The sequence below is a fragment of the Carcharodon carcharias genome, chromosome 16 (genome assembly GCF_017639515.1).
Source record: "Carcharodon carcharias isolate sCarCar2 chromosome 16, sCarCar2.pri, whole genome shotgun sequence".
Classification (NCBI taxonomy): domain Eukaryota; kingdom Metazoa; phylum Chordata; class Chondrichthyes; order Lamniformes; family Lamnidae; genus Carcharodon; species Carcharodon carcharias.
In genome coordinates this window covers 79,754,837-79,782,152 of record NC_054482.1, presented here as the reverse complement: position 1 = coordinate 79,782,152, position 27,316 = coordinate 79,754,837, and the positions used below count along the sequence as shown (strand labels likewise).

General features: G+C 41.8%; 1 protein-coding gene across 2 annotated transcripts in view; it reads right to left on the bottom strand.

The window, feature by feature from the left end:
• Positions 1–27,316, bottom strand: part of plpp3 (phospholipid phosphatase 3) — a 149,259-nt gene that overhangs the window by 12,232 nt on the left and 109,711 nt on the right. For both annotated transcript variants that reach the window (XM_041208937.1, XM_041208938.1), the window contains exon 5: positions 6,301–6,477. In XM_041208937.1, coding sequence (XP_041064871.1) covers positions 6,301–6,477 — 177 coding nt within the window. The remainder of the gene's footprint in view (positions 1–6,300; positions 6,478–27,316) is intronic.

Here is a 27,316-nt window from a genome sequence, read left to right as displayed (position 1 = left end):
CTCCCCCCACCCCCACTAGAGCTATACCTTGAGTGCCCTACCATCCATTCTTAACTAGCACATTCGTTTAGATAATATCACCAACTTTAACACCTCTGTATTCTTTTGTCTGTGACATCTTTTGATGATCTGCTTCTTTCACTGCTTGTTTGTCCCTACAACCACACCACCCCCCTCCACTTCTCTCCCCCCACCCAAACCCCACACCACCACACACACCTTAAACCAGCTTATATTTCACCCCCTCCTTGGATTCACCTAGTTCTGTTGAAGGGTCATGAGGACTCGAAACGTCAAATCTTTTCTTCTCCGCCGATGCTGCCAGACCTGCTGAGTTTTTCCAAGTAATTCTGTTTTTGTTTTTAATTATAATAGAGCTGTTTTCTCATTCCATTGAAAATGTCTTTTTAAAATTAGCTGTTGGCCCTCAGAGAAGCTCAATATCTGATCACACTGAGCTTAATTTTTCTATGTGTGCCACCATTTGTGATCTCTATATGTTACCTGAGGCACTTACTATTATCAAGTCAAGCTGTTTATTACCTCTTGCGGTTTACTTCATACATTGGATCACAAAGCAGCAAACAGTATATCTGCTAATTTGGACCTAAGCCCCTCAGGGATTCCCAATTTGAAGGTCATTGGCTGAAATCTCCCATTAAAATTGCCACCCACTTTTCACGTACCCCTCTTATCTAAGTTATCTGATCATAAAAACGTTTGTAGTTTAGAAAAGAATAAGGAAAGATTTCACGTTTATATCACACTTTTCATGATCTCAGGACATCCCAAAGTACTTTACAGCTAATAAAATACTTTTGAAATGTAGTCACTGTTATAATATAGCCAAATTGTTTTTTGTGGGACCTTGGTGTAAACTATGGGATAACGAGTGAATAATCTGCTTCGGTGATGTTGATTATAAACAGATTATCTCATCATTATCACAAACGTGTGCAAATTAGCTGCCGCTTTATCGGCCTTAAAACATTGCCTATATTTTTTTAAAAGGCAAAATAAGATACTTAGTTGGCTGTAGGGCACTTTGGGACATCCTGAGGTTATGAAAGGTGCAATGTAAATGCAGTTTTTTTACTCCTTTTATTCAGTCCTAATGTGAGAGCCATCTAGCAACATAATTGGGGCCTCAATGCATATAAACAGATCATACACCTAATAGCTGTGCACTTTAGTGAGATTAACATTAATTTGTCAATAGCTACATCTTAACCATAAATAACCAAGAATTGCAGAAAACTATTGTTATGACCGCCAGACTTGATGAGATAGTTGTGCTTTAAATGGTCTCTTTTAATTTAAGGTAAAACAAAGTGCCCTGGAATAGGGAATGGTGTGAAGTTGTACTGTACTCTGCCCAGTGACAGCCCATATGATTGGATAGTTATGGGGACAGGAGGCCCAGGTCCAGTCCTATTGAAAGTCAGGTGCAAACTTTAATATCTGGACACGAAGGAGGAGCCAACTGTTCTTGCTGCTTGCACACTCACAGACTCTCAGAGGCAGCCAGACCAAAAGCAGGTGCTGCTATGTCAGGCAAACGAAAAGGAATGCTCTTCAGTTAATCAACAAGCGGACTGTTGGTAAAAATGGAACCCGTCTGAAGGAATGGAGCTTGTTGTGGAGAGTTGAAAACCAAAGGCACCAGTGGGTACCTTGCTGCTTGATGTCCATTCAAACATGCTCAGACGATTGAGTGAAGGGGACTTTGTTTAAAAGGACACTGGCAGGTTCACCCTGGCAGCCCGTTGAATCGCCGAGACACATTTGTGACTTTAAACACAAGGCTACGTATCTGCTGAGAACGTGCCATAATGTATAAACATGGCATGCAGTTTGCAGTTGTGTTAAGAAATTACTGAGGGGGAGGCTGTGGCATAGCAGTACTGTTACTGGACTAGTATTCCAGAGATGCAGAGTAATGCTCTGGTGACCTGGATTCGAATCCCACCATGACAGATGGTGAAATTTGAATTCAATAAAAATCTGGAATTAAAAGCCTGATGATGAGCGCGAAGCCATTGCCGATTGTTGTAAAAACCCATCTGGTTCACTAATGCCCTTTAGGGAAGGAAATCTACTGTCCTTACCTGGTCTGGCCTACATGTGACTCCAGACCCAAAGCAATGTGGTTGACTCTTAAAATTCCCTCTGAACAAGGGCAATTAGGGATGGGAAATAAATGCTGGCCTAGCCAGCGATGCCCACATCCCATGAACGAGCAAAAAATAGGAACCCTTTCTGTATTTTAGTGTATTCGTTGCCTAATAAGTAATGTTAGTCAATGTCAACTTTAGTTTGTTTGTTACAGTAGAAGTCTTAAAACTTGAAATCTTGTCATGTGATTCTTTTGCGTTGGTCACTGGGAAGTTTATATCTCTTTTTTAAAGGTCGTTGGTCTCCACGGGAATTGTAACACTATCAAACCAAGAGTTCAGAGTAAGAGTGATTCAAATTGATTTGTTAATGATAAAGGGAAAATACTGCGGATACTGGAAATCTGAAACAAAAACAAAAAATGCTGGATAAACTTAGTAGGTCTGACAGCATCTGTGGAGAGAAAGGCAGAGTTAACATTTCAAGTCTGTATGGCTCTTCTTCAGACTCAAAACATTGGGCAGAATTTTGTCCTCAGTTGGCGGGCGGGCAGCCAAACTCTGCCGCCGAAATGGGGCCCACCCAGCGGCCTGCCTGACAGGAAGCACTAGGCGCTTCCTGTGTGGGGGGGAGAGGGATTCCCCAACTGTCAAAGCGTGCTCTTTCGCGCAAACGTGCGAGAGAGCGCACTGTTCCCTGAGACTAAGTGCTGTCTCAGGGAGATCAGTGACAATTTAAAAATCACAAAAAATAGAAAATAAATAAATTACTAACTTGTCCCCCTCATGTGACAATGTCACACGAGATGGGACATGTTAATAAATCTCACATAAACTTTATTAAAATTTTTTAAAACAAACATGAAACCTCATCCCGCCAGTGGATGAGGTTTCATGTATTATCAGAAGCCCGCTGGGGCTCCTGGCCTGCCCGCCAGCCTTAAGGTTGGACAGGCAGGGTCTTTAATTATCTTAATGACCCTGTCAATGGCCTCAATTGGCCATTGACAGGTCGATGGGTGGACAGCTGATTTCACTGTCCATCCGCCTTCCTAAAAATTTAAAGGGATCCAGATGACATCGGGGGTTCCTCCCGACATCATCCCGTGTCATTTTCCTGTCGGTGAGCGGGCCTCGCCCCCAAATCACCGACGGGAAAATTCTGGCCATTAACTCTGTCTTTCCACAGACGCTGTCAGACCTGCTGAGTTTTTCCAGCATTTTTGGTTTGTCAAAGACGTTTACTACTAGGCTTTATCTTTATACTGGGTGTGGGTTGAACACTCCCTCAGAAAAACAGATGATCCCAAGAGGCAAAAGCGTCAGGGAAAGCAGTGAATTTAATATTTTTTGTGATTTATACTGTGAATAACAAGTCCTTAATACCAAACAGCTTTGCTGTGAAAGTGTTAGGTTTTGCTGGGAATGAGCCACATTACAAAAACCTACAGGCTGCTTTAATGAAGTGTAACATGCCATTTTGGTGTTGCTTGTTGTTATTTTCAACAGAATGAAAGTCATTTACATTGTGTTGTTTTTAAAAATCATTGTATCGCTGCAGTTTCTACAGTGACGCTTGAGAAATGTTGAACAAAAAATTGTGGTTCTTTAAAAAGGAGAAAGTGAAACAGTAGTTATAATTTCCTCTGATGTATGCAAAACAAAGACTTCTTAAAATCTGATGTCTTAATTAATTCAATAAAATACTTGATCCTTTTTAATTAGTTTTTCCATGCATTAGTGTGCTGGATCCATTAACCTGTTGCTTTATGGTATAATGTAATATGGATTATAACACTGAGTGACGCTACCTTTAAAGCATAGCCCTCTAATTCTGAGGCACTGGACTGTTTGTTTCTACCAATCATTTGATATTTTGGGTTTAAATTAACTTTTCTCCTTCATTATTGGGAGCTGCTGCTCCATTAAAAACACAAAAGGGAAAAACCATTTTTAGTGTCACAGGAATTATTTGAAAATTATGGAGATAGTTCACCAGGATAATTTTTTAAGCACCTTTTAATGGCATTGGTATATGGACTTTTGTGGCATTCTACATTATTGGATTCCAGTGCAAAGACTTTGAATTTAATAATGTAAGCATTTATACTGTGGTGGCAAAGTTTGCAATTTTGTGCAGACTTTCCTGGAAGTTATAACCTAAAACTAAAACGAAAAAGATTTCTTTGCACGATCAATCATGTGACTGCATTCAACTGTTTGCACTGTCATCTAACAATTATTTTCCAAGATATTTCACAGAAGGATATTGAATGAAGCCAAAACTAATCCTTCTTAGAAATATTGTGGGAGGAACAAAATTCATAACTGCAAAGGAAAACATTACCAACAAATGGATGTGAATTGGATTTGACTGCATATTAGTTTTCTTTACATTACATTCTGTGGAGAATATTATTGATAAACTGTACTCTGGCTGCGCAATGAAGCTGAATTCTTGGTTATGAGTACATATCCAGATCTGCACATAGTAGGAAATGTTATAAAATCAACAGTTATGTACATCATAACCGTCACATCTTTATTTACTCAACCACCCATCAAGCCTTTTAACAGCATCTTCCGAATCCACAGACTCTGCTGCTTGAAGGACAAGAGCAGCAGGCACATGAGAACACTTCCACCTGTAAGTTCCCCTCCAAGCCATACACCATCCTCATGTGGAATGGTATTGTCATTCCTTCACTGTCACTGGATCAAGAACCTGGAACTCACTCCTTCCAGCACTGTGGGAGTACCTTCACTAGGTGGACTGCAACGGTTTAAGAAGACAGCAAACTATCCCCTTCCCAAGAGCAATTAGGGATGCACAATAAATGTTGGCCTTGTCAATAATGCTCACATCCCAGGAAAGAAGGGAAAAAGGCTCCATCAGATAAAAATAACCAAACAATGCCTCATGCTGTCATTCCTTATTTCCAGTTAAATACATTATCTGTCTTTAAGAGTCAAAGAGATAGAATGATGTTTTGTCAGGAGACAAATGTCTTCATTTCAGGATAAATATGGCTCATGAATTGCAATGTCTTGCTTGGTATGCATCAGGATTCAGAATCACTCCTAGGTTCAGTTTTAAAGAGGGCACATTTCCTTACAATAGCTAAATCCAATGATGAAATGGGCCCAATGATGAAATCTGTGCAAAAGCTTCAAGGTTAAGCTCAACTACGGTATTAGCAGCTGTATATAGAAAGTGGGCCTAAAATGTAGTTGTGAAGTATACATGTCTATGTAAATTCACCACCTTTTTATGCCCAAAACTTTTCTTTTGCATTAAACTATTATCATTTCCTAAGCATTGCAGGTAGCCCAGAGAACAACATCTAAGGACTCGTTAATCATTGTCGAATTTCATACAGTCTGTGTTTATCACTATCTACCATACAGCTTCTTAGCCTCACAATAAGTGTTCAAATATCTGATCATTGAATTGAGATATTCTAATCAAACTCAACGGCTAAATGGACAAACTGCAGTCTTTCCACTGTAGCCAACAGTGTACAGTAAAATATCCATACACTTCTTTCATTGCGGTAAGATGACTTATTGGTTCTAAGTAAATATTATTAGTTCACACGGATGTGTAGACTCAACTTAAACCACATCAAAGTGTCTGTTGTTTGGTGTACTTGTTGGTAATATCTGACACTCAAACCTTTTCAGCTTCACTGCTAGAGAGCTAAAGCAAAATTTAAATTGACATCAACAAAACCAAAAGTTTGCTGCTGTGATTTTGGTCACTGAACCAAAGTAAAATGCAGCCAACAAGTTTTAATCCATGCCGCATGATTTCTTTTCCGAACTGCCTTTCTCTTTTCTGTGGTATAAATTATAGTCCTGCAGCAGAATGAGTATAGACATATCCTCCAAATGTAATGCTGACCTCAACTAAGAGAAGCTGTAATCAACTGTTCCCCAAGCATGATGAGCACACATTCTTGAGCCAATAGTATTTTCTCACAGAAAAAAATTGGCAGGTATAACAAAAGTAGGTAATCATTTCCACTCTCCACATTCCCTCTGTTCTCCGTTCTCAGGGAGCTGTGATTGCTAAGTTTGGAGTCAGATTTGAAGTGTGATTCATGGCCACTGAGGAACTGCTTTAGACTCTCAAAAGCTGATTCTTCTAAGAAAGGATTGCAAAATACAATGACATAATACTTACTATGAAATAAGCCACCAGGGCTCCCTGCACAAAGCCAGCCAAAACGTCTGTGGGATGATGCTTATGGTCTGAGACACGAGACAGCCCAGTGTAAAAAGCCATCATCACCAACGTGAACTGGAGCAGGGGTCGAAGGAGCCTGCCTCCTCTCCACGTGAACCGGGCCTGTAAATAAAACTGAAGAGATAAAAAGAGGGAGATTTAGTTTCTAAAATTAATATTACTTTTTCCAAATGTCACACTTTCTAATGTCATCATAAAAATGGGCAATATACCAACGAAGTTCCAAAATGGCACCACCTATCACTTGTGGTGTTGAGACACAAATGCCATGAAATTGGATAAGGCACGATTAACCCACACCTGTTCCTTCAATGAAATGGCTGAGGAAAAGTGTCCGTGCGGGAAGAGCACTTAAAGCTGCTGTAATAAGGCAGAGTGCATACTCCAAGGTTCACTTGGGGCAGTAGGTGGACAGAAGGAGAGAGGTTCTCTAACAACAGGGAACCAGAAGATAGACAGGAGACAAGGGAGATTCTATCAACAGAGAACCAGAGGACCCTCCAGACATACACTGAGGGCAGAATCTTGTGAAGGTGGCAGGGGTCTGGGCAGCTGGCCAGAGAACTGGCGAGTGCCCCACATTGCTTTTTTTCGGGATGGCCCGCCACATCTTGTACCTTCCTACAGGATCAAAGGTCTTGGGAATGGAAGTCACGCCCACCAGGACCTGTCAGTCATTCAGAGGCCAGCAGCTCTTCTGCACTCAGCAGTTTCACCAGGGAGGCAGAGACTGCTTCCGGTACTGCTCCTAGCTGAGGCCTTGCATCTAGGAGGGTCCTAGGCACAGGTGAGCATTCACGGGAAGGAGGATGCCCCAGGGGAGGGGCTTGACAGCAAGGGCAGGGGTCTGGCTCTCAGCAGGCCCCACCCTTCCAAATGCTGGATCCCTCAATCAGGCACTGAGTGCCTTTGAACCAGAGACCTTCTTGGGAGCCCACAAGCAAATGGCCCAACATTTGCTTGTCATGCTCCCACATGGCAAGCCCTCTGCCCATCACTGGGTTAATACCAGTGGCAGAGGGATAAGGCCCGAAAGTGGGCATTAATTAGCCACATAAGGGCTTCAAATGGCATTGTAGCAGAAAGGCCAACCACCAGCCTTCCCACGATGAATTTAATTGGGAAGGTGACAGGTCCCCACCTGCTACCTCTCACCAAAATAATGCCCCCCACCACAAAATTCATTATGGGGAGGGCATAGATTCTGCCCTGAGAGGGCAGTGGAGCAGATTATCATGGTCAATGCCTGCGGTGTAGCCCTGAGGACCTGGATACGGTGCCACAAGAAGTTCACTGACCTCACACGAGTAGTCAAGATGAGTGGCATTTCCTTACAAATGAACCACTAACCTCACACACAGCTCAATTCATTACCACTGCTTCACTCACTTACCAACAATCTCTATCAATCACAACTCATACTGCACATTCATAGCTTTATCTCAACCTCACACATATAGCAATGCTGCAAGCATCACATCCACATCTCAGCTGGCACAAAGTGCCAGCCATTCAAGCATGACCATTCGGGAAATATTCTGATCTATCTTTCTTGGGTCGAAAGTGGATGATCTCATACTATCCCATCTAGATTATTTACTGTGCCTCCTAGTTTAGTGTCATCAGATACACATTTGTTTTTATTTACCCTCAGCCGTTTGAATTTTTCAAAAAATTCACATTTTTTAAATTAAATTTTCTTAATTCAGCCATTTCTGCCTCCAGCTACAGTCAACAAGATCACAAATATCTTATACTGAACTCAATCACATTCATGCCTTGAATCTTGCACCATTATGGAAATGATATGAAGGTTAACAGAAGTGAGACCACAAAGTAATAACTCTCCATTCCAGACAAGTTGTCCAATGTTCAATTTGTTGGAACATTTAATGATCCTAGATTTGAATACGCATCAGCTTGCATTGATATGTAGCAAGTTACATTCACAACACACGAGTGCCAGGCAATGACCATCTCCAAAGTAGAATCCAAGCATCTCCCCATGACATTCAATGGCATTACCATTGCTGAATCCCTACTATCAAAATCCTGGGGATTACCATGGACTAGAAACTGACCTGAACCAGTCATATAAATACTGTGGCTACAAGAGCAGGTCAGAAGCTTGGAATTCTGCAGCGTATAACTCATGTCCTGACTCCCCAAAGACTGTCCACCATTTACAAGACACAAGTCAGGAGTGTGGTGGAATACGTCCCACTTGCCTGGATGAGTGCAGCTCCAACAGCACTCAAGAAGCTCGGCTCTATACAGGACAAAGAAGCCTGATGACTGGCACCAGCTACACCACCTTAAAAACTCACTCCCTTCAGAACTGACACACAATGGCAGCCAGTATGTACCATCTACAAGGTGCACTGTAGCAACTCACTAAGACTCCTTCGACAGCACCTCCCAAATCCATGACCACTATCATCTAGAAGGACAAGGGCAGCAAATGCATGGGAGCACCACCATCTGCAAGTTCCCCTCCACACCGCTCACCAATCTGACTTGGAAATATATCGCCGTTCCTTCACTGTCGCTGGGTCAAAATCCTGGGACCCCCATCCTAACAGCACTGTTGGTGTACCATATCCCACATCCCATGAAAGAATATTTTTTTAAAATCTGCAGTTTATTTCTGGGCACAGTCTCTACAATTCTCCTCGTCAGCATCAGGATAATTCATATCACATTTTATTTGACGATATATGTTAATTTCTCCTCATCACCCTTCCTGTCAATTGCTCATTTTTCTTGGCCAAGGCCTCTTAGCTCCATTAATCAGTTCTATGGCTGACTGACAGGATACACTTGTAAATGGCATGATTGGTTTTTCTCGTTCCAAAAAATTTTCACCCTGGAGACAGATTGCTTCATTCCTATGCATTCCATAACCCTCTCCAAATTATGCTCAGATACAGTTCAAATGCTGCCTAAAACTAGAAACCTGGCCTTGATGCATTATAGTACATTGGTTGGATTAATTATTGTGCTGGTAACAAGTTAATCAAAGTAAACCGAGAACTGCCAGGCCTTAGTATCCATGCAAGTCATTAAATAATCATAAATCCAACAGAAAGTCTCAATCAGTGTAACTGCACTTTGAATTACTAATAATCAATGGTACAAAAATGTTTATTACTCAAAGCAGATGTTCAGATTTAACTCAATAAACACTGAGGATAGCATTTAACATGAATCCAAATTGAATAGCCCAAGAAGACGGTTGATATTAGTGGGTATGACCACTGTAACAATGTGTAATAATGAAATTAAAAACATTTGTGCGAACTGCAACAAATAGTTCCATCATCTTCCTACAATATGGTTTGTGCAGTCAATTCCTGTTTATACCTGTGGAGTGTTTAAACTGCATATAAAATAAATGAGATCTAACTAGAAAGAAAATAACGTGGACCGCACACAAAATTATAAACACCATGGCAACTGCACGCATCCAGACATCTGAAGTGCATGCCTCTCTCATGTGTAGCTTGTATCTTCCTACCCACTGCTACACGCATAAAACAAAAACAGCTTGTACTTATATAACACCTATAACAAGATAACACTCCTATGAAACGCATTGGGATGTTTTAAAAAGAGTGCCCACTTAAAGGATACATTACAAGAAAAAGCTATGTATTTTTTATATGATCCTTAAGAACTGATTAGCACTAGAGCATTTTATTTTATGGCAATTAGACTTGAACACATGAAAAGGAACAGCTAAAGAAATTGTAAAACATAGCAGGGTAAACATTTAAGAAATGGCCATTTGCGATTTGAATAGTTGAATGAACTAGAAATTTGAACTTAAAACATTGAAATTAGAATGGATATTCACTTAATCAAAGTAGGATCTACTCAGGGTAGCACTCTAGAAAACATCTCATTCTGACCTTCATTCGCAGCGATTATTTGCAAGCTCCTCTACATGCTAATTTGCTTTAATTAATTCTTAGATGGTTGGTATCTTGGAACATCAAGAAATAATGCAATAGAAATGTACGATAGGTTCAATTTCTAATACTTCCAGATTTCAGCCATGTGGTCGTGGGTTGAAGCTTGGTGGAAATCAGGCAAGCCAATGACAATGCAAAAACCGGAGGGATAATTGTCCCCACGGCATGTCATAAACCTCCGAGCTGGCAGGTCAGGGCAGCAGTGATCGAGGCCTGGAACCAATGTACCTTTCTTATAGGTATGTTGCTCAGGAGAAAGGTAGGAGGGGTAGTCGTGAAAGCTAAGACTACATAAGGAAACATCAAGCTTCCACAGATAGATTATTATGATGTTGATGGCCCCAGTCAGGAAACCAGTCTTGTACAGTTTTCCTTACATCAGTTCAGGAGCATAGTTTTGCAGATGAATTTTGAAGGAAATGTTCATTCATAAATCATTATCTTGGAGCATTCCTTTAAGGCAACATTATTACTTAACACAAAGCCAATTATTGTCTTAAAGTTGCCAGTTTACAACAGAACATGAGCCACCCGCCATCATTAACTTCCTTGGCTTTAACTGCAGATTGCAGTTGAAGGGAGTGAGGGGAACATTCTGTTCTCTGCAGTAGTTGAACTCAAAGAACTTGTGAACATTTGACTTAGCTCCAATTTCAGCACTGACTTTTTATTAAAAAAATCGAAAATCATTTCCAATTTCATTCTCAGATTTACCTATGTCCCAAGCTTTATGGAATCAATGGTCTCTCAATTATATGGTGTCTCCCAGTAAAGTTACTGATAAAGCCCACCCATGATTGAACAAGTAATGGACCAAAATTTTAAAATGCAGCAAAAATAACCAATTTCACAAATAAATACCTTAGGCTTCAAGGAAGCCTTAAAAAAAACTGTTTAATGCTATAATGGCTTTGGATGATTTTTCAGGCCCATTGCATATGCTAACGAGGATCTCAATGCCTACCTTAGGGCTCCTCTAAAATTGGGCTGCCCTGAGCAAACAGGTGCTGGATCTGCTCTACACAGGGTTTCCTGGCTGCAAGAGGCACTAGATTCTCACTTAAATTATTGAAATGAGACCCAAGGCCCAATTTTGGGCCAGCTGCGGGCCACTCGGGGTTGGGCTTGCGCACATGAATTTTATTTCTCTTTATGTTTGTTTTACATTTACAGTGAAGGAACACCCATGTGGAAATCGTTGTGGGGGCAGAGTTCCACAGTTCCCAAAAGTAGACAACTACGAGCCCAAATACTGCTGCAATCCACAAATGGTTAGCCTTTCATGCTGTTAATACATGGTAATAGCAACCAGAAATAGACAAGGCATGCTGCAGCAACAGCTGATGGTTACTCAATTGAAAGCTTGAGGATATACTCTGACTTTAAGTAAAGATTAAACCAAGCAACAATCCTGCTATTGAGATAGAGCTATTTACTGGAGGCGTGCGGAGGTTCTGCCCCTAAAGAATTTATCTCACGGCTGTTTTCTTACAAGTTGCAGAGCAGATCCCCCTATCAGTTCCTGTCGAAATGCAGGGACACAATGGGAAGTGGTAACAGGAAGCACACCACTCTTCCCACAAATCAAGGGAACAACAGTAAGTTAGCGAAGATATAGGCAAGAGGAGACCACAAGCACTGGAAACCACTCCAGCAAATTGCTGCCTTCCTGTACAAGCTGGCGGAAGAGGCAGACATAGAACTGAGCTCAGTATATTTTAGGTGTCACTACCCACAATGGGAAAGATTGTTGGTTCAGTAAATAAGCCGAGTTAAAAAAAGAAACCTCCTATCCCAAAACATTGAGAGTTTTTGCCATCATTTAATAGGTATCCTACAAAAGTACTATGCATGTCTAAAGAATTTGTGGTTAATCCTTCATATTTGTTCCATGAACAATCAACAAATTCTCAGTGACTTAACTTTCTTTACAGCTGCTTGCATTCCACGCAATCTGCCAGTAGTTAGTTAAGCAAAATTTCTGACATGGAAAAATCATAACAGACACGTGAAGCCTAGTATCATCTATAATTTTATATTATATTTTTCTATGGAACAACCTGTACAATATCTTTTTATGGAACATCTAAATATTATACATTCCTTACAAATCCTAAAAATACTTATAAGTATTTAGGATATGCATCATGAGTGAATCTCCCAGGATTTTGCTCATCATGAGTCAGAGGATATACATTGTACTGTAGCGTGGACCCACTAATTCCCAACATATGCACAGGGTGCTCCATTTATCCATATCCCTTCCCAAGCAATAAATCAATAAGTCAGTATCCACTTCGCAGAATTACAGAATTTTAATGACACAGAAGGAGGCCATTCAGCCCATCGTGTCTGCACCGGCTCTCCAAATGAGCATTATGACCTAGTGTCATTGCCCTGCATTTTCCCTGTACCCCTGCACATTGTCTCATTAGCTCATAGTTAATACTATTGCTTTATTCTAAATGGTCTGTGTGTTGTGAGCTGCATATGAGAATTCCTGATATTACCAGAGATCAAAATCTCTCACCTGCAATGCCAATCGGCTCCAAGAACAAAGCAACAATTTCACATAGGACCTTAGTGTTGGAGGGAGGGCTCATCTCTGTTCGACAAGCTAACATCAGGAGATTTATATAAAAATCATGAGTTGCTATTTTTCTCAAACATAAATCAAAATAGATTGACAGCTTGTAAACCTCATTCATGGCTTATTTAATCTCTAACAGGTCAGAACTCTTCACAAAAGCTATATTACTGAATCTGAAAATGCTTTACAAAAAACTTTTTAAAAATCCTGTTAACCCCACATGTGACCCCATCATTTCCCATGCCAACCAACAGAGTTAAGTTGCCAATTAATGTCAGTCTTGCGATGTGTGTCCAGCCCTACTCGTAACCAACACTCCAGGAGCCCGAAGGCGATTATAGCTAGACGGGATTGAAGCCCAGGTTCAAAGCCTAACCCATTGCACAAAACATCTAGCCACCTCTTGCACTTTAAATACTTAACTGTCTGAGCGTAAGTTCCCAAAATTGCACCTGAACTAGGGAAGGTGAAATGCTCCAGACTCAATGAACCTCACTAATTCCACTGTGTTGATGAATCACGTTCCTTAAAATAAGCCCCACTCCATGGGATTAAGTGGGCCTCGGTCTGTTTAAGCAGAACTCCCACTAATATGAAGTCCTCTCTCTCCAATACCAGCAGCTGAACCTGGGCTACAATTCCTCGGACAAGCTTCTACTTCAGTCCAAAACTCAGACAGGCCAGAAGCAACAACGCATCACACTCCCCACCCCCATTGACTTCAAGAGCCACCACCACCGTTGCAGTCTCTCACTCCAAAGGTACTGGCCAACAGGCCTGCACTTTCTCTTCCCAGGCCAAAGTCTTACTCACAGTTTTAGACTCTCTCTCTGTCTTGCCATCTTCTCATCTCCACCACCAGCCTCACTGCTGACCTTTCAGTGCTGTAACATAATGGCTGCGGCTCAGGCAATAGTGAGTGGGCACTAGGTGGAACTAATTGGATAGTTCTTTCAAAAAACCAACATTGGCATGATATGGAAATTGCCTCCTTCTGTGCTCTATCATTTGATCTAACCTTCACTTGAAAAAAGCAAAACACTGCAGCGGCTACAATCCAAACTGTCAATGATGGAACTCTAAAAGAGATGTGAAAGAGGCTAGAATTGGAAGAACTTGGAAATCTCAAATGGTTATAGGGCTGGAGGAGATTACAGAGATGGCGGGGTGGGGGGGGGGGGGGGGGGTGGTGTGCAGTCGGTGATGAGGTCATGAAAGGATTTGAAAACAAGGATGACAATTTTAAAACCAATGCGTTGCCAGACTGGGAACCATGTAGGTCACAAGAATCACAAGGAGTAAAAGGAAACCACAAAGCTGTCATGTTTCCCCTCAGCTTGTCCTCCTGCCATATTCTCTGAAACACCTGCAACACACCCCCCCTCCCCCCCGCCCCCACCCCACACCTCCGTCACTGTCCCTCACCTAAATGATCCAGCATTACACACTTCAAATATTGGAGAGCTGCCAGCCTTTGATTCCTTCCCTAAGGGGCAGCAATCCCACCTCCAGTCCGTTAGTGGCTGATAAATGGCTGCCGGGCAGCCAGTGCTCCCCTCAACAGACTCTTCCCCACTAACGTTATAGTCAGGGGGCGCAAGGAATCCTGTGCTTCGTATAATTCAGTCCAAATTCTACTGCCAGATAATGCACGGGTTTAATGCACTATACAGTTTCTGCAAGACTCCCTAAACTCCAGCTGCATTTGAGAACATTCTACTGCAGTCGTGCAACATCTCTATTCTGCCACCAACCATTCTTGTACTTGCTCCGTAGATGACTGTCAATTAGTGCTGAATGTTGCCAGTTTTGTGTGATGGGTTCATGTCCACTAGAAACTGGGTTCACAGCAGTCAAATTGATTCCACATTTAACCCCTACAGCTCAAAGATAGAGAAGGCATCATTCAAGACATCATTCTGTGTTGAAAGTAAATACAAATTTCAGGGGAGAAGGAATATGCTGCTCAGTCCCAAAGTATAATCATTTCAAAAGCATGCAAATATTTCTTCTGGTCTTCAATATTTAGCACCAAGTTCTCACTGAATACCATTAATAAAATAAACAAGTCTAGATTTTTTGATTGGCGTTATTTGAACACCATTATTAACAGTTAACAGCAGGCTGAATATGTAGGCCATAAACTATTGAAAGAAAAAATGTGTCACAAATGATAATTTATTCCTGAATAAGTTTAAATTCTAAACTACATCGCCATCCAGGAAAGCATAACAAGACATAAGAGTTTAAAGAGTGGCCAAAATTGCTGGCAACAGCAGCTGCAATAACACTTCTGTGGTGTTAAAGTCACATTTATCGCTTCTAAAGGTTAAGAGGGTGTCTATACACTTGCTGACATCTCAAGGATCATTAATTCACATGTTCTATGTTTTAAAAACAGGAGGCTAGGCGACTTGGAAAAGGTATTCTGTGAAAACCTGCTGCTGAATTCCCAAACTCATGAAGCCATCGCATTTTGCTCCAATGAGTGGGAGAAAGCCTTTGACAAAGTCCCATATAAGAGGTTAGTGTGTAAAATTAAAGCATATGGAACTGGGGGCAATATATTGGCATGGATTGGCAATTGGTCAGCAGACAGGAAACAGAGTAGGAATAAATGGGTCTTTTTCAGAATGGCAGGTGGTGACTAGTGGGGTACTGCAGGGATCAGTGCTTGGACCCCAGCTATTCATAATATATATCAATGATTTGGATGAGGGAACCAAATGTAATATTTCCACGTTTACTGATGACACGGAATTTGGTGGGAATGAGAGTGAAGAGGAGGGTGTTCAGAGGCTTCAAGATGATTTAGACAGGTTGAGTGAGGGTCAAATACATGGCAGATGTAGTATAGCGTAGATAAGTGTGAAGTTATCCACTTCCCTAGGAAAAACAGAATGGCAGAGTATTATTTAAATGGTGATAGATTGGGAAATGTTGTTGTATAAAGGGATCTGGGTATCCTTGTACACCAGTCACCGAAAGCAAGCATGCAGGTGCAGCAAGCAGTTAAGAAGGCAAATGGTATGTTTGCCTTCATTGCAAGAGGAAGAGTACAGGAGCACGGGTGTCTTACTGCAGGGCCTTCGTCAAACCATACCTGGAATATTGTGTGCAGTTTTGGTCTCCTTACCCAAGGAAGGATATTCTTGCCATTGGGGGGGGGTGATGCAGCAAAGGTTCACCAGATTAATTCTTGGGATGGCAGGATTGTCGTATGAAGAGAGATTGGGCCAACTAGGCCTGTATTCACTGGAGTTTAGAAGAATGAGAGGGGATCTCATTGAAACATAAAATTCTGACAGGGATGAACAGACTTGATGCAGGGATGATATTTCATCTGGTTGGTGGATTTAGAATGAGGAGTCACAGTCTCAGGATATAGGGTAGACCTTTTAGGACTGAGATGAGGAAAAACTTTTTCACTCAGATGGTGGTGAACCTGTGGAATTCTCTACCACAGAAGGTTGTGGAGCCAAGTCACTCAATATATTTAAGAAGGAAATAGATAGATTTCTGAGCTCTAAAGGCGTCAAAGGGTAGGGAGAGAGAGTGGGAGTATGGCATTGAGATAGAGGATCAGTAATGATCATATGAATGGCGGAGCAGGCTCGAAGGGCCAAATGACTTACTCCTGCTCTTATTTTCTCTGATTTCAATGACTCTTCAGTTTATAAACTATTATTTAATGTGAGCTGTTTTTATTAAGCCTTTAAATCAGAACTGCATGATTGTTCCAGTAAATGCTCCAGCTGATTCACAGTAAGCTATCCCTAGGAATGCACTTGAGAGTTCCCATGGCTTATTTTCCAATTTTAGACATTTCACACTACCACATAATGACAATTAATAAGGATTTCAGCAGGATAATGAAGAATTACATATCAAATACACAGCAGGTTCTCACAACTAGGCTGTCTCACATCAGGACTTGTTGGTTTTTATGTCTGAATGGCGTTGGAAACAAACACACACTATGACAATGTGAAATCTCTATGTTATCCCATCAGCTTTCAACAAATGTATTGTGTCTTGAAGGAACTAAGATCATTAAGTCGTCATTTTCCCAATTCATCTTTAATCTTCCCTCAGACAAACATAGGAACTGCAAAAAAAAGAGGGACCAAGAATACCCATAAAACCCATCTTACCGTAGTCAATGTACTACCCTTCACGACTGAAAGTAACCCTGAGGGATGGAAACATTAGGAACTGAACAAGAGTGCCCTTAAGTGACAAGCTTTCTAATTTTCCTTCTTCTCTTCATTCTTTAGCTGGGCTTATTTTTTTATTCATTCATGGGATCTGGGCATTGCTGACTAAACCAGCATTTAAAGCTCATTCCTATTGCCCTCAAGAAGGTGGTTTGTAGGATTGGCCAAAAGTTGCACTTGCCATCCAGTTAAGGATGGCGGGTGGGTTCTCGAAGCTGGAGGGGCAATAGGAGGCCCACCCACCACTAAAGGAGCTGCCGCCTGCCGTTGCAGGTGAGAGAGAGAGAGAAAGAGAGAGAGTACCTCTAACTTGAGGCACCCTCTCAGTGCATTTTACAAAACTGAAGAAAGAAATGGCCACAGTTGCTGGGCCACCACTGGGGAGGAGAAACCGCTCCACAGGGTACCTGCAATCGCAGCTGTGCCAGGTAGGCATGATGGCCGCTAGATGGATGTTAGGATCAAAGCGATCATGGAGCACTAACCACCCCCACCCCCCATCAAGTCTGCCACTGGGAGGAACCTCCAGGCACCAACCATGCTCCCGGTACCTTGGAGAGGGCCCACAGGCCGACTAGAAAATTCCAGTCGGCCTCTGATCAATGGCCTTAATTGGCCTTAATTGGGTTGACAAGTTACCCACCGCTTGTGGGTGCATAGCAGCTCCACACCTGACCCAGCCCCCTGGAAAATGTCCAGGCGCTAGGACAATAGCATGGAGTCGGACCATGGCGGGGAACTGGCATACCAGCTGGCACTTGGAAGTTCCTCATCTGCCCGCCTCCATTCCTGCCTCCCTATATTGGCACCAGAATCCTGCCCAAAGTTTCATAAAATGACAACTTTTAAATTCGGAATGCTCCCAATGGAAAGTTAGAATATCAATTCATTTGTCTATGACAAAATAGAAATCCTACATCTACAAGAATATCGTGTCATCTTTTCTATTATATGTCTCTATTTATAATGGAAACTGCCTATAAAAACTTCACTTACACCCTTCTGTCAGCAAACCACCTCAGTCTTCCAGCTCCTCAGCCTGCACTACAAAAAAACTCCTATACTTCAATCAATGGTTTCCCATATGGCAATGTAATTTGCTACTTAACTATAACAAGTAAAATCAAATCAAAGTATGGCATAAAAAAGAGAGATAATACTTTTAACTGATTTACATCTGTATACCCTGTTTAAATATTGCCTGCTTCCTAACTTAGTTTCACATGGAAACTATATTTGGTTTTGACTTCCCATGTGTAATGCCACAGGGGATAGACTATTATGACATAAACTGTATACCTCTGTTCAGCGTATGTTGTCCACAGCAAACAACTCTAGACTGGTTTGCACCCGCTGAATTTGCAGCAGCTGTCTTATGAGAACAATGCTGAGTTATTCAATCCAGTCATATTTTGCAATGAAAACTTTCATCACAGGACTAAGAGTTGGTCCTGGAATGAAAGCTAGGAGATTTTCATCAGGGTGAAATGTAATTCGCTAACTTACATCAGCTCTAAATCAAACTTGAGTGTGCAACAGTCAGAACCCTTAGTTTTTTCAGCTAATTTTTAATTTAGTGCCTCAAAATTTTCAAACCCTGGCTATATTTTTCCACATAAAAAGTCTGTAAAAATAAGCATTCTATGAATTTTAATTAATGAGTGCTTAAAGCTAGAATTAAGGCAATGTATCAGCCTAGAATTTTCTGAAACTGGATACAAGTTGCACTGAAATTTACTCCAATCATCCCGCTGGCATATGATACAGGAATTGCCTGAAAATCTGTATGGTATATGCTAGAACATAAAAACCATGTAAACAATTGTGACCTGAGGAAAGCATCAAAGGTGCACCATATTTATTCTATAAATCTCTTTATGCATGAAAATAAATAGTTTAAAGCAACACTGTGCAGAATAAGCACTGCATGTTTAAGAAAATGCAAATCATTCTAATGCCATAAAGATGAATTCACATCCACAGAAAACTGAGTTAAGTAACTTAAACAAATTGTCATAAAAGACCACAAGTATAACTTTGGTCCTGTCACACATAAAATTTTAGGCATAAATTTACAGTCCTTTCAAGCTGGCATAAATTCTGGAAATTTCCTTCAGCTGCACTGTTGTATGTGAGAAGAGCTATGTTAACAGTAGCAGACAGTTTCAGCAGAGGTTTTGTGAAACGGTGTGAAAGATTGAGGAAACTTGGGTATAGATTAAAATTTGCAACTGAATTTCCTGCATCTTAGGCACCAAAGTAACCAATCAATGGCTTAACAACCAATCGGATATAACGGAAAAAATCAAAAGCTGTCTAAATTATAAAAGGTGACAGTAGCATTGATAACAATACATTTTAGTAAAGACTGTATCGTATCAAAGTGATAGACAAGGAAAGTGTGTCTTTTTCACTGTCTTTTTGAATCTCATCCTGCAATCCTACAAATTAGAACAGATCGCCCAATTTGATCTCGGATACTGAAACTAAGAGGCTAAAACTGCATTTACATTGATGCGAAATCGGATTTCAAAAGATCAGCATTTAAGCTTCTGAATCCAGTTCCCTTATCCAAATGGTAAATTTGTGGATCTTGTTCTTCATGGTCTGCCACTAGAGTGAGGTGAGAGCAACTGCACTTCACATCAAGGCAGCATTTGATCGAATATGGCATCAAGTAGCTCTGGCAAAACCGCAGTCAATGTGAATTGTCACTGGTCATACAGGCCTTGAGCATTGCTGATAAAAAGACACATGCTGTCAAAGCTTTTCATCTGGCACTCACCAGGACAGATACAAAAATCTGAATCTGCATCTGAAGTGCTGTAACCTGTAAAGTTACGGACCAGGTGCTGGAAGTGGGATTAAGATGAACGACTAGTTTCTTTTTTCTCTTTTTGGCCGGCACTGACACGATGGGCTGAATGGCCTCCTTCTGCACCATAACTTTTCTACGGTTCTAAGAATACCAAATTTCAAAGGGCGCAACAATTTATACTGCAAGACAAAAGGGTGCTGATTGGTCGACAAGTCAACTCTGAATCGTCGAGATATTGCATTCTCCAAGGTACTGATGAGCGCAAGACAAGAACCTTCGACAGCTTGTCTCTTTTTTCAGCAATACTCAATGGAAATTAGGGTGAAAATTCTCTACTGGTTGGAGTCACACCTAGCACAAAGGAAGATGGTTATGGCTGTTGAGGTCAATCAACTCAGTCCCAAGAATCGCTGCAGGACTTCCTCAGGGTAGTGTCCTAGGTCCAACCATCTTCAGCTGCTTCAGCAATGACCTTCCCTCCATCAGAAGGTCAGACGTGGGGATGCTTGCTGATGATTGCACAATGTTCAGCATGATTTGCGACTCCTCAGATGCTTAAGCAGTCTGTGTCTGTATGCAGCAAGACCTGGACAACATTCAGGCTTTGGCTGAAAAGTGGCAAGTAACATTCGCACCACACAAGTGCCAGACAATGACCATCTCCAACAAGAGATAATCTAACCATCGTCTGTTGACATTCAATGTCATTCAGTCCATCGCAGAATCCCCCCACTATCAACATCCTGGGGGTTACCATTGACTAGAAACTGAACAGGGCTAGCAATATAAATAGTGTGGCTACAAAAGTAGGTTGGGGATTCTGCAGCGAGTAACTAACCTCCTGACTCCCAAAAGTCTATCCACCATCTACAAGACACATGTCAAGAGTGCAATGCAATACTCTGCACTTGCCTGGATGGGTGTGGCTCCAAAAACACTCAAGAAGTTTGACAACATCCAGGGCAAAGCAGCCTGCTTGATCGGTACCTCATCCACCACCTTAAACATTCACTCCCTTTACTGCCAATGCACTGTGGCAGCAATTTGTACTATATACAAGATGCACTGCAGCAACTCACCAAGGCTTCTTCAACAGCACCTCTCAAATCTGCGACCTCCACCACCTAGACGGACAAGGGCAGCAGAACATAGGAACACCCCCACTTGCAAAGTGCCCTCCACACCCAATCCTGACTTGGGAATATATTGCTGTTCCTTCACCATCACTGGGTCAAAATCCTTGAACTCCCTCCCTAACAGCACTGTGGATGTACCTATACCACATGGACTGCAGCGGTTCAAGAAGGCAGCTCACCACCACCTTCTCAGGGGCAATTTGGGAAAGCAACACCCACATCCTATAAAAGAAGAAGCAAAAGGACAAGGGAACTGGAAAATGGAACCTGTGGTTATCCCAGCACAATGAATCCAAATTAAACAGCAATATCAAGAACGTAGGCAGAACTCCAATGTTGGAGGTAAATTTGTTTTTATATTGCCCTTGAGTCAAAGTGCAAACCTCACAAAGCCAGCAGCATTTGAAAGCTAAGCTCACTGGATTTTTTAAGACCAGTGTTTTTGATAGAGCCATCACCTGTAGCTGGGTGTTTTGCATGCCAGTCTCTAAAAGCCTGGCTTGCAATATAAAAAATCATATTTAATTCAATCCCTATTACAAACCTAAATGTATCTTTTACTGAGCTTAAATGGGGACTTTACAGTCTGAATAATTTAGTAAAAATGTTGTCAATTTACAGCAAATGGAGTTCACAGCTACAGAGAATAATCAGTTAAATGCTTTACAGAATATATCAAATCAGCTATTAACATAGGTAAGTAATAGATATCATCCACTGTCAGAGCTGCCTGTAAATGTTCCACTGCCAAAGGCCCTGAAAACAAAGGAATATAGTGATGTTGCCCTTCCAAGTCTCAATTAGCTCATGGTTAAAAACTACCTTGAAAACTAAGCCTTTTTTGCCCTGCCTGTTTACGGGAAAGTAACAAGGGTGCAGAAAGCTTTCAGGAAATCTGTTTCTGGTTCAGAAACTCAGTTTAATCCCTGTCACTGGACCAGAATCGTCGGGTCAGCGAGTTGGGGCAGCCCTGCTCGTTGACGCATAAAATTATGTGTGGTGACATCGGGTGTGCATCCCGACGTCACCGTACTTCATTCAGATCTCGAGTTTGGTGGGCACACACTGGAGTCAGCTGCGCACCCACCGAACTGTCAAAGGCCTATTAAGGCCATTTAAACAGCAATTAGAATAATTAACTGAGCTGCCCGTCCAACCTTAAGGTTGGCGGGCAGGCGAAGAGCCCAGGCGGCCTTTGCATTTATCATGAAACCTCATCTACGGGCGGGATGAGTTTCTTGAAGGTTTTTAAACTTTAATGAAAACTTCCAATAAAATTCATAGACATGTCCTAGCTCATGTGGCACCGTCACATGAGGGGACATGTCTTAAAAAAAATTTTTTCCCTTTATTTAAATTTTTAAATATCAAACTGATCTCCCTGAGACAGCTCTGTGCCTCAGGGAGATTTCTGCACTCTTTCATGTGCATGCGCGAAAGAGCGCAGGCCCCGACTCAGCCTACTCCCCCTACCCGCACAGGGAGCGCTCAGTGCTTACTGATGCGCATCACGCTGGGTGGGCCTTAATTGGCCAGCCCACGTAAAATGGCGGCACACAGCTGATCCCACCCGTGCCCCCTGACAGGGAGAAAATTCTCCCCCTGGAGTAAATGCTCTCTGTGGTTGTTGCATTTTGATGCGTGCCCCTATGCTGAACCTTTTATGATAAATTGAAAAGATAGCAGCTGATAGGTCACCCCATAAAAGTCTTTGATGATGACCGTGTTGGCATCTCTTTCACAGATTTGTTCAAATCTTGTCACTGTTGTTCCCTAAATATTAGTAAACTGCATGTATTCACAACCTTTTATACACATTAATCATTCACCATTTTTTATACATTACTTGTGCAAGGATCCGAAACGAAATGTCACTGACTGAGCTAATTCTTTAATCCTAAACAACTGAGTAATAAACTCCACAAGGGCTACAGTAGGTTGAGAGGATTTTACTGTTTAATCACTTTACAGCTAAGGTCATCTCAAAGAATGCTGTTAGTTTAACCTTTATCATTCTATAGCAAAAGGAACTAAATGAAGCTCACACAACAATTTCTATAACAATCAAATTAAGTCTTCAAATCAGATTGCGGGCGTAGAGTTATATGTGCTATAATGTGCCACCATTCGCGGGAATTACGTTCCCATGAATTCTCACAAAGGGCAAAATCGCGAATGACAAACATACTTTATAATGGGAGTGAATTAGATAGGTATCAGCCACCTCAAAATTTGAATGTTAATTGGGTTTTTTCGCTTTCCCTGAGACACTTTGCTGTGCTGAAGGCACCAGCTGATCCTTTCGCCATTACACACAGTTCCAGATCCTACCCCCCCACACTTCCTCCTTATTTATTTTCCTGTTTGCTTTCTCGTGACAGAAAACCGAAAGCAAAAAGCACGATCTGAGCCCCGAGCCAATTCCTTTCATTCCACCATTACAGGGAGAAAGACAAGAAAGCAAGGTTTAAAGGACTAGGCCTCTCTCTCCAAATTATTGACAGCATCACATTATTACCCAGCATGGAGACAGTTCACCACCTGTAATTCTGACATTCAACCCTCTTCCTCCTCATCTCCCCGACATTTAGCTATGGCCAAATGCCAAGGTTGCGTCCAATGGCCCTTTCAAAACCTCTCTCTCTTTCTCTCTTTAATGAGTACTCTCTTCTCCCCATGCTGGCTTGAGTTGGCATTGGGTGAGAGAAGTTGTATGTTTAAAAAGCCGCTGCTTGTTGTTGTGCAAGTTACAGTCAGGAAGATTGAAAGAAAAGATGCTGTCCTGTTCTCACCTGTTTGAACAAAGGTGAGAATCTGCCACTACAACAGGGACCCCTCACCGGTTGCCAGGCCCAAGCAACAGCAACTAAAGAAACAGATGGTAACAACTGGGAAAAACATACACTCTTTAACTAACCTTCTCTCACTTATAAAAAAATCTCTATATAAATGTATGTGCATACACAGCTAATCTGCATCTCCCTTCACTCACTCACTCTGTCTGTCACACTCACTCACTCACTCACACACACAGAACTGGCTTGTTACAAGAACTTCTGGTTTTTAGTTTGTTTAAATCATGGATACGTGAAGATTTGGAGCCACAACGGGCGATCATGTGAACAAGGACTTTCACCTGGGTAAATGAAATCACGAAAGTCATCCCCGCAAACTGCAGGACTTGGCTGTAATGGCCTATCCTACTTACATGACCAATATAATTACAGAGAACTAAACTGTTGCTCCAGGAAACAACTATTGTTATTCCAGTTGAGTTTTACACAGAAAAATGATTTCTGCTATTTGAGATAAGTTTACATAACAAGTAAGGCTTGGCTGAACTTATTTGCAGAACTATGATCTCATTTCAGCTTACCTTTATGGCTGCTTTTTTTTTTTAAACACTGTATTTCCCGACACTGACCGGAACAAGGAGTTGGCACACATCCGGCACTGGCACATGTGTGATTCCTCCCACCACTGACATCATTGTTGTATGCCCATTGAACGCTTGCCACCCACTTGTTGTCTCCCACTTCTGATCCCTAGCTGTCTCCCCGTCACCACCCCACTCGCTGCTTCATTCGCTGTCCTGCTTGCCACTTCAGATGGTAACACAGACAGCCTCACTGCTCATCCCATCCCGACCCGTTCCCTCACTCACGGTGAACAGTAGGCTGAGGGCTCAGGAGAGGAGTGGAGAATGAAGCGGCTAAACGTTGGGAGTGGGGCAGCAAGCGGGAGGCAATGAGGATTCAGGAGCTGGGTGGCCAGTCAAATGGCGAGCAGTGCAGCAAGCAAGGCAGCGAAGTCAACTTGCAATCTTATTACAGTGAGATCCCAGGATTTTTAACTAGTGTTTTGGGGATAAATATTCTGTGAAAACTGTAATTTTTAACCGTGGCATTAGGCTGTCAGAGTGAGATCATACATCATCTAAGACTGCACATCGGCAAAACATTCGAATAAAACACATTTTATTGGTGATGCATTGTTAAAATATCTTTACACTGTTCAGTATTTTAGATGATTCTATTCTTCAGGCAGGCAGCTTCCTGTGGCGTCACTGGCAGTGACAACTGCACGTGCAGCGACTGCACTCTGCAGTTGCAGTGTCAGCAAACGCAGCCTTCTTTCAATATTGAGGGTGGCAAAAAACAACAAGCAATTTTGAGCCCCTGCAGGGCTGGAAACATAGCTGGGAGCTAAAAATAGCACTGTTCGCCTGCGTGCCAGTTTCCTGGCTCCATCCCGCCTCATAGCCATTTTTGCGGAGGCATGATGGGGCCGTGGTGGGTAGCCTATTGAAATCAATTAAAGGAGATGTAGTGAGATCTAGCATGGAACAGTAAGTTTCTGAAGGCAGGCACTTGGTGGCAAATCAGTAGCAGCCCACCTTGCAGGCGGACCAGGAGGCCCTTCCTGCCTGCCGAGATGCAACAGCATCCGTAGGCCGCTCTAGAAGGACTCCCACCTCAACTTGGCACACCGCCCCCCCCAACCAGATGTGGTCTGGCTGCAAGTTCCATTTTTATATTAAGCTTTTAAAAAGTTGGAGGGAGGGTACCTCCATTTTGAAGCTCTCTCCCTTGCTCACTCTTTATTGCAGCCTGCTGCTCCTTTCAAATTTGATTGGCCCTTCAGTTTAAAGAGCCCACCTGACTTCCTTAGTTGGACAACAAGCCTGTCTCTAGGCTAATTAAGCAGGCGCTCCTGTGAAAATTGGGGCTGGGGTGACTGTTTCCAGGCCCTACTCCCCTCCCACCCCCACCATGGTTCAGGATCGGGAAACAGTCCTGACCTCTGTTTCCCACCCCCAGAGGGAAAGTTCTGCCCGTAAAATGGAAAGCAACGTGCCTATGCCAATTGCAAAAACTTCAAATCGAATTAAATCTCTAGTCAGCGAGAAACAGGTTCTAGTGGACTGACTTCTAAAAATCTGAAATCGTGGAAGGAATGAAGTTCAGATAGTATCTTTGAAATGATTAAATATTAGAATGGCATGCTTCGCAGAGGGGGAAGTGATTCTTCTGAGCTCTCCAAAAATATTCTTATATAGCTCAGATTTCAAGAATGTCGGTTTTATGCTGCCATCTTTGATTATCCTCTTCTGTTTGATCTTCTAAGCAGTTACCAAAATCATGCGACTTCCTCACCAACCTCACACTTCAAATGTGAGCCTTCATGAAGTAGAATTTATACTAATCTGATGGCAAAGGATTGTACTTGAATCTATACAAAAACATAATGCTCTACACACTTCCTAATGGGTTGGCCAGTGAACAGTGCTGATATTATTCATTGGAGCAGCCTGTGGACTGGGATGTCTACTGCTCCTGACTGATAAAAATAGCCAGACAGATAACAGAATATAGAAGCAAATATTGTTTTAGTGCAATTTATGAAAAGAAAATTTACTTTTGTAAGAGGCATAAACATTTATTGAATAATAATATCAATATAAAGTTTCGCTGCGTAGAAAACTTAAATCACGGTGTACCTCTTTGGAAATTCCAGAACTGCTTAACACGCATAGGGTTAAAAAGCATAACAATGCTAGCATTGGGATCTCATCTTCTGCTCTAATTTGATTCAATTAGGCTGTTTACATTCAGTAATCATTAAATCATCACCAAGCTGTGGATAAGACTGCAACACAGAACCACCTACGATCCCTGGCCATTCCCATTCAATAAGTAGACAAAGTAGAGGGAATTGAAAAAGTTCTATTTGGAATTTGTATACACATTGCAGTGTTTAATTGCTTTAGAAGAGAAAAGATGTTTACATGGAACTCACAGCTTGAAATATTTCTTCAACTTAAATAATTGTGCCACTAATGTACTTTCGTCCAAATACGAAGATTTGTTTCTGATCTAAGGTAGAGTCTTGTACCTGAAAGTTTAACATGCCTCTTAATAGACACTGATTGAACAGCTGTCTGCTTTCAGCATTCTGTTTTTATTTCATATTTACACTTTTTGCAAGTTTTTATACTTTAGGAATGTTTTGGATAGGATTTACTTCAATTGCAGCAGTTAAATATTAAAATCAGGTCCAAATGGCCCCTCTGGGATCTCTTTTCAAACTATGTTGTTGAGTACAAGAGGATTCCTCAAATCTCACTGGATTACTAGAAAAGAACCCAATAAAGCTTTTGTCATCAGACCAATCAAATAAAATACACTGTGCAGTGACAGACAACTTTTTAATTGGCT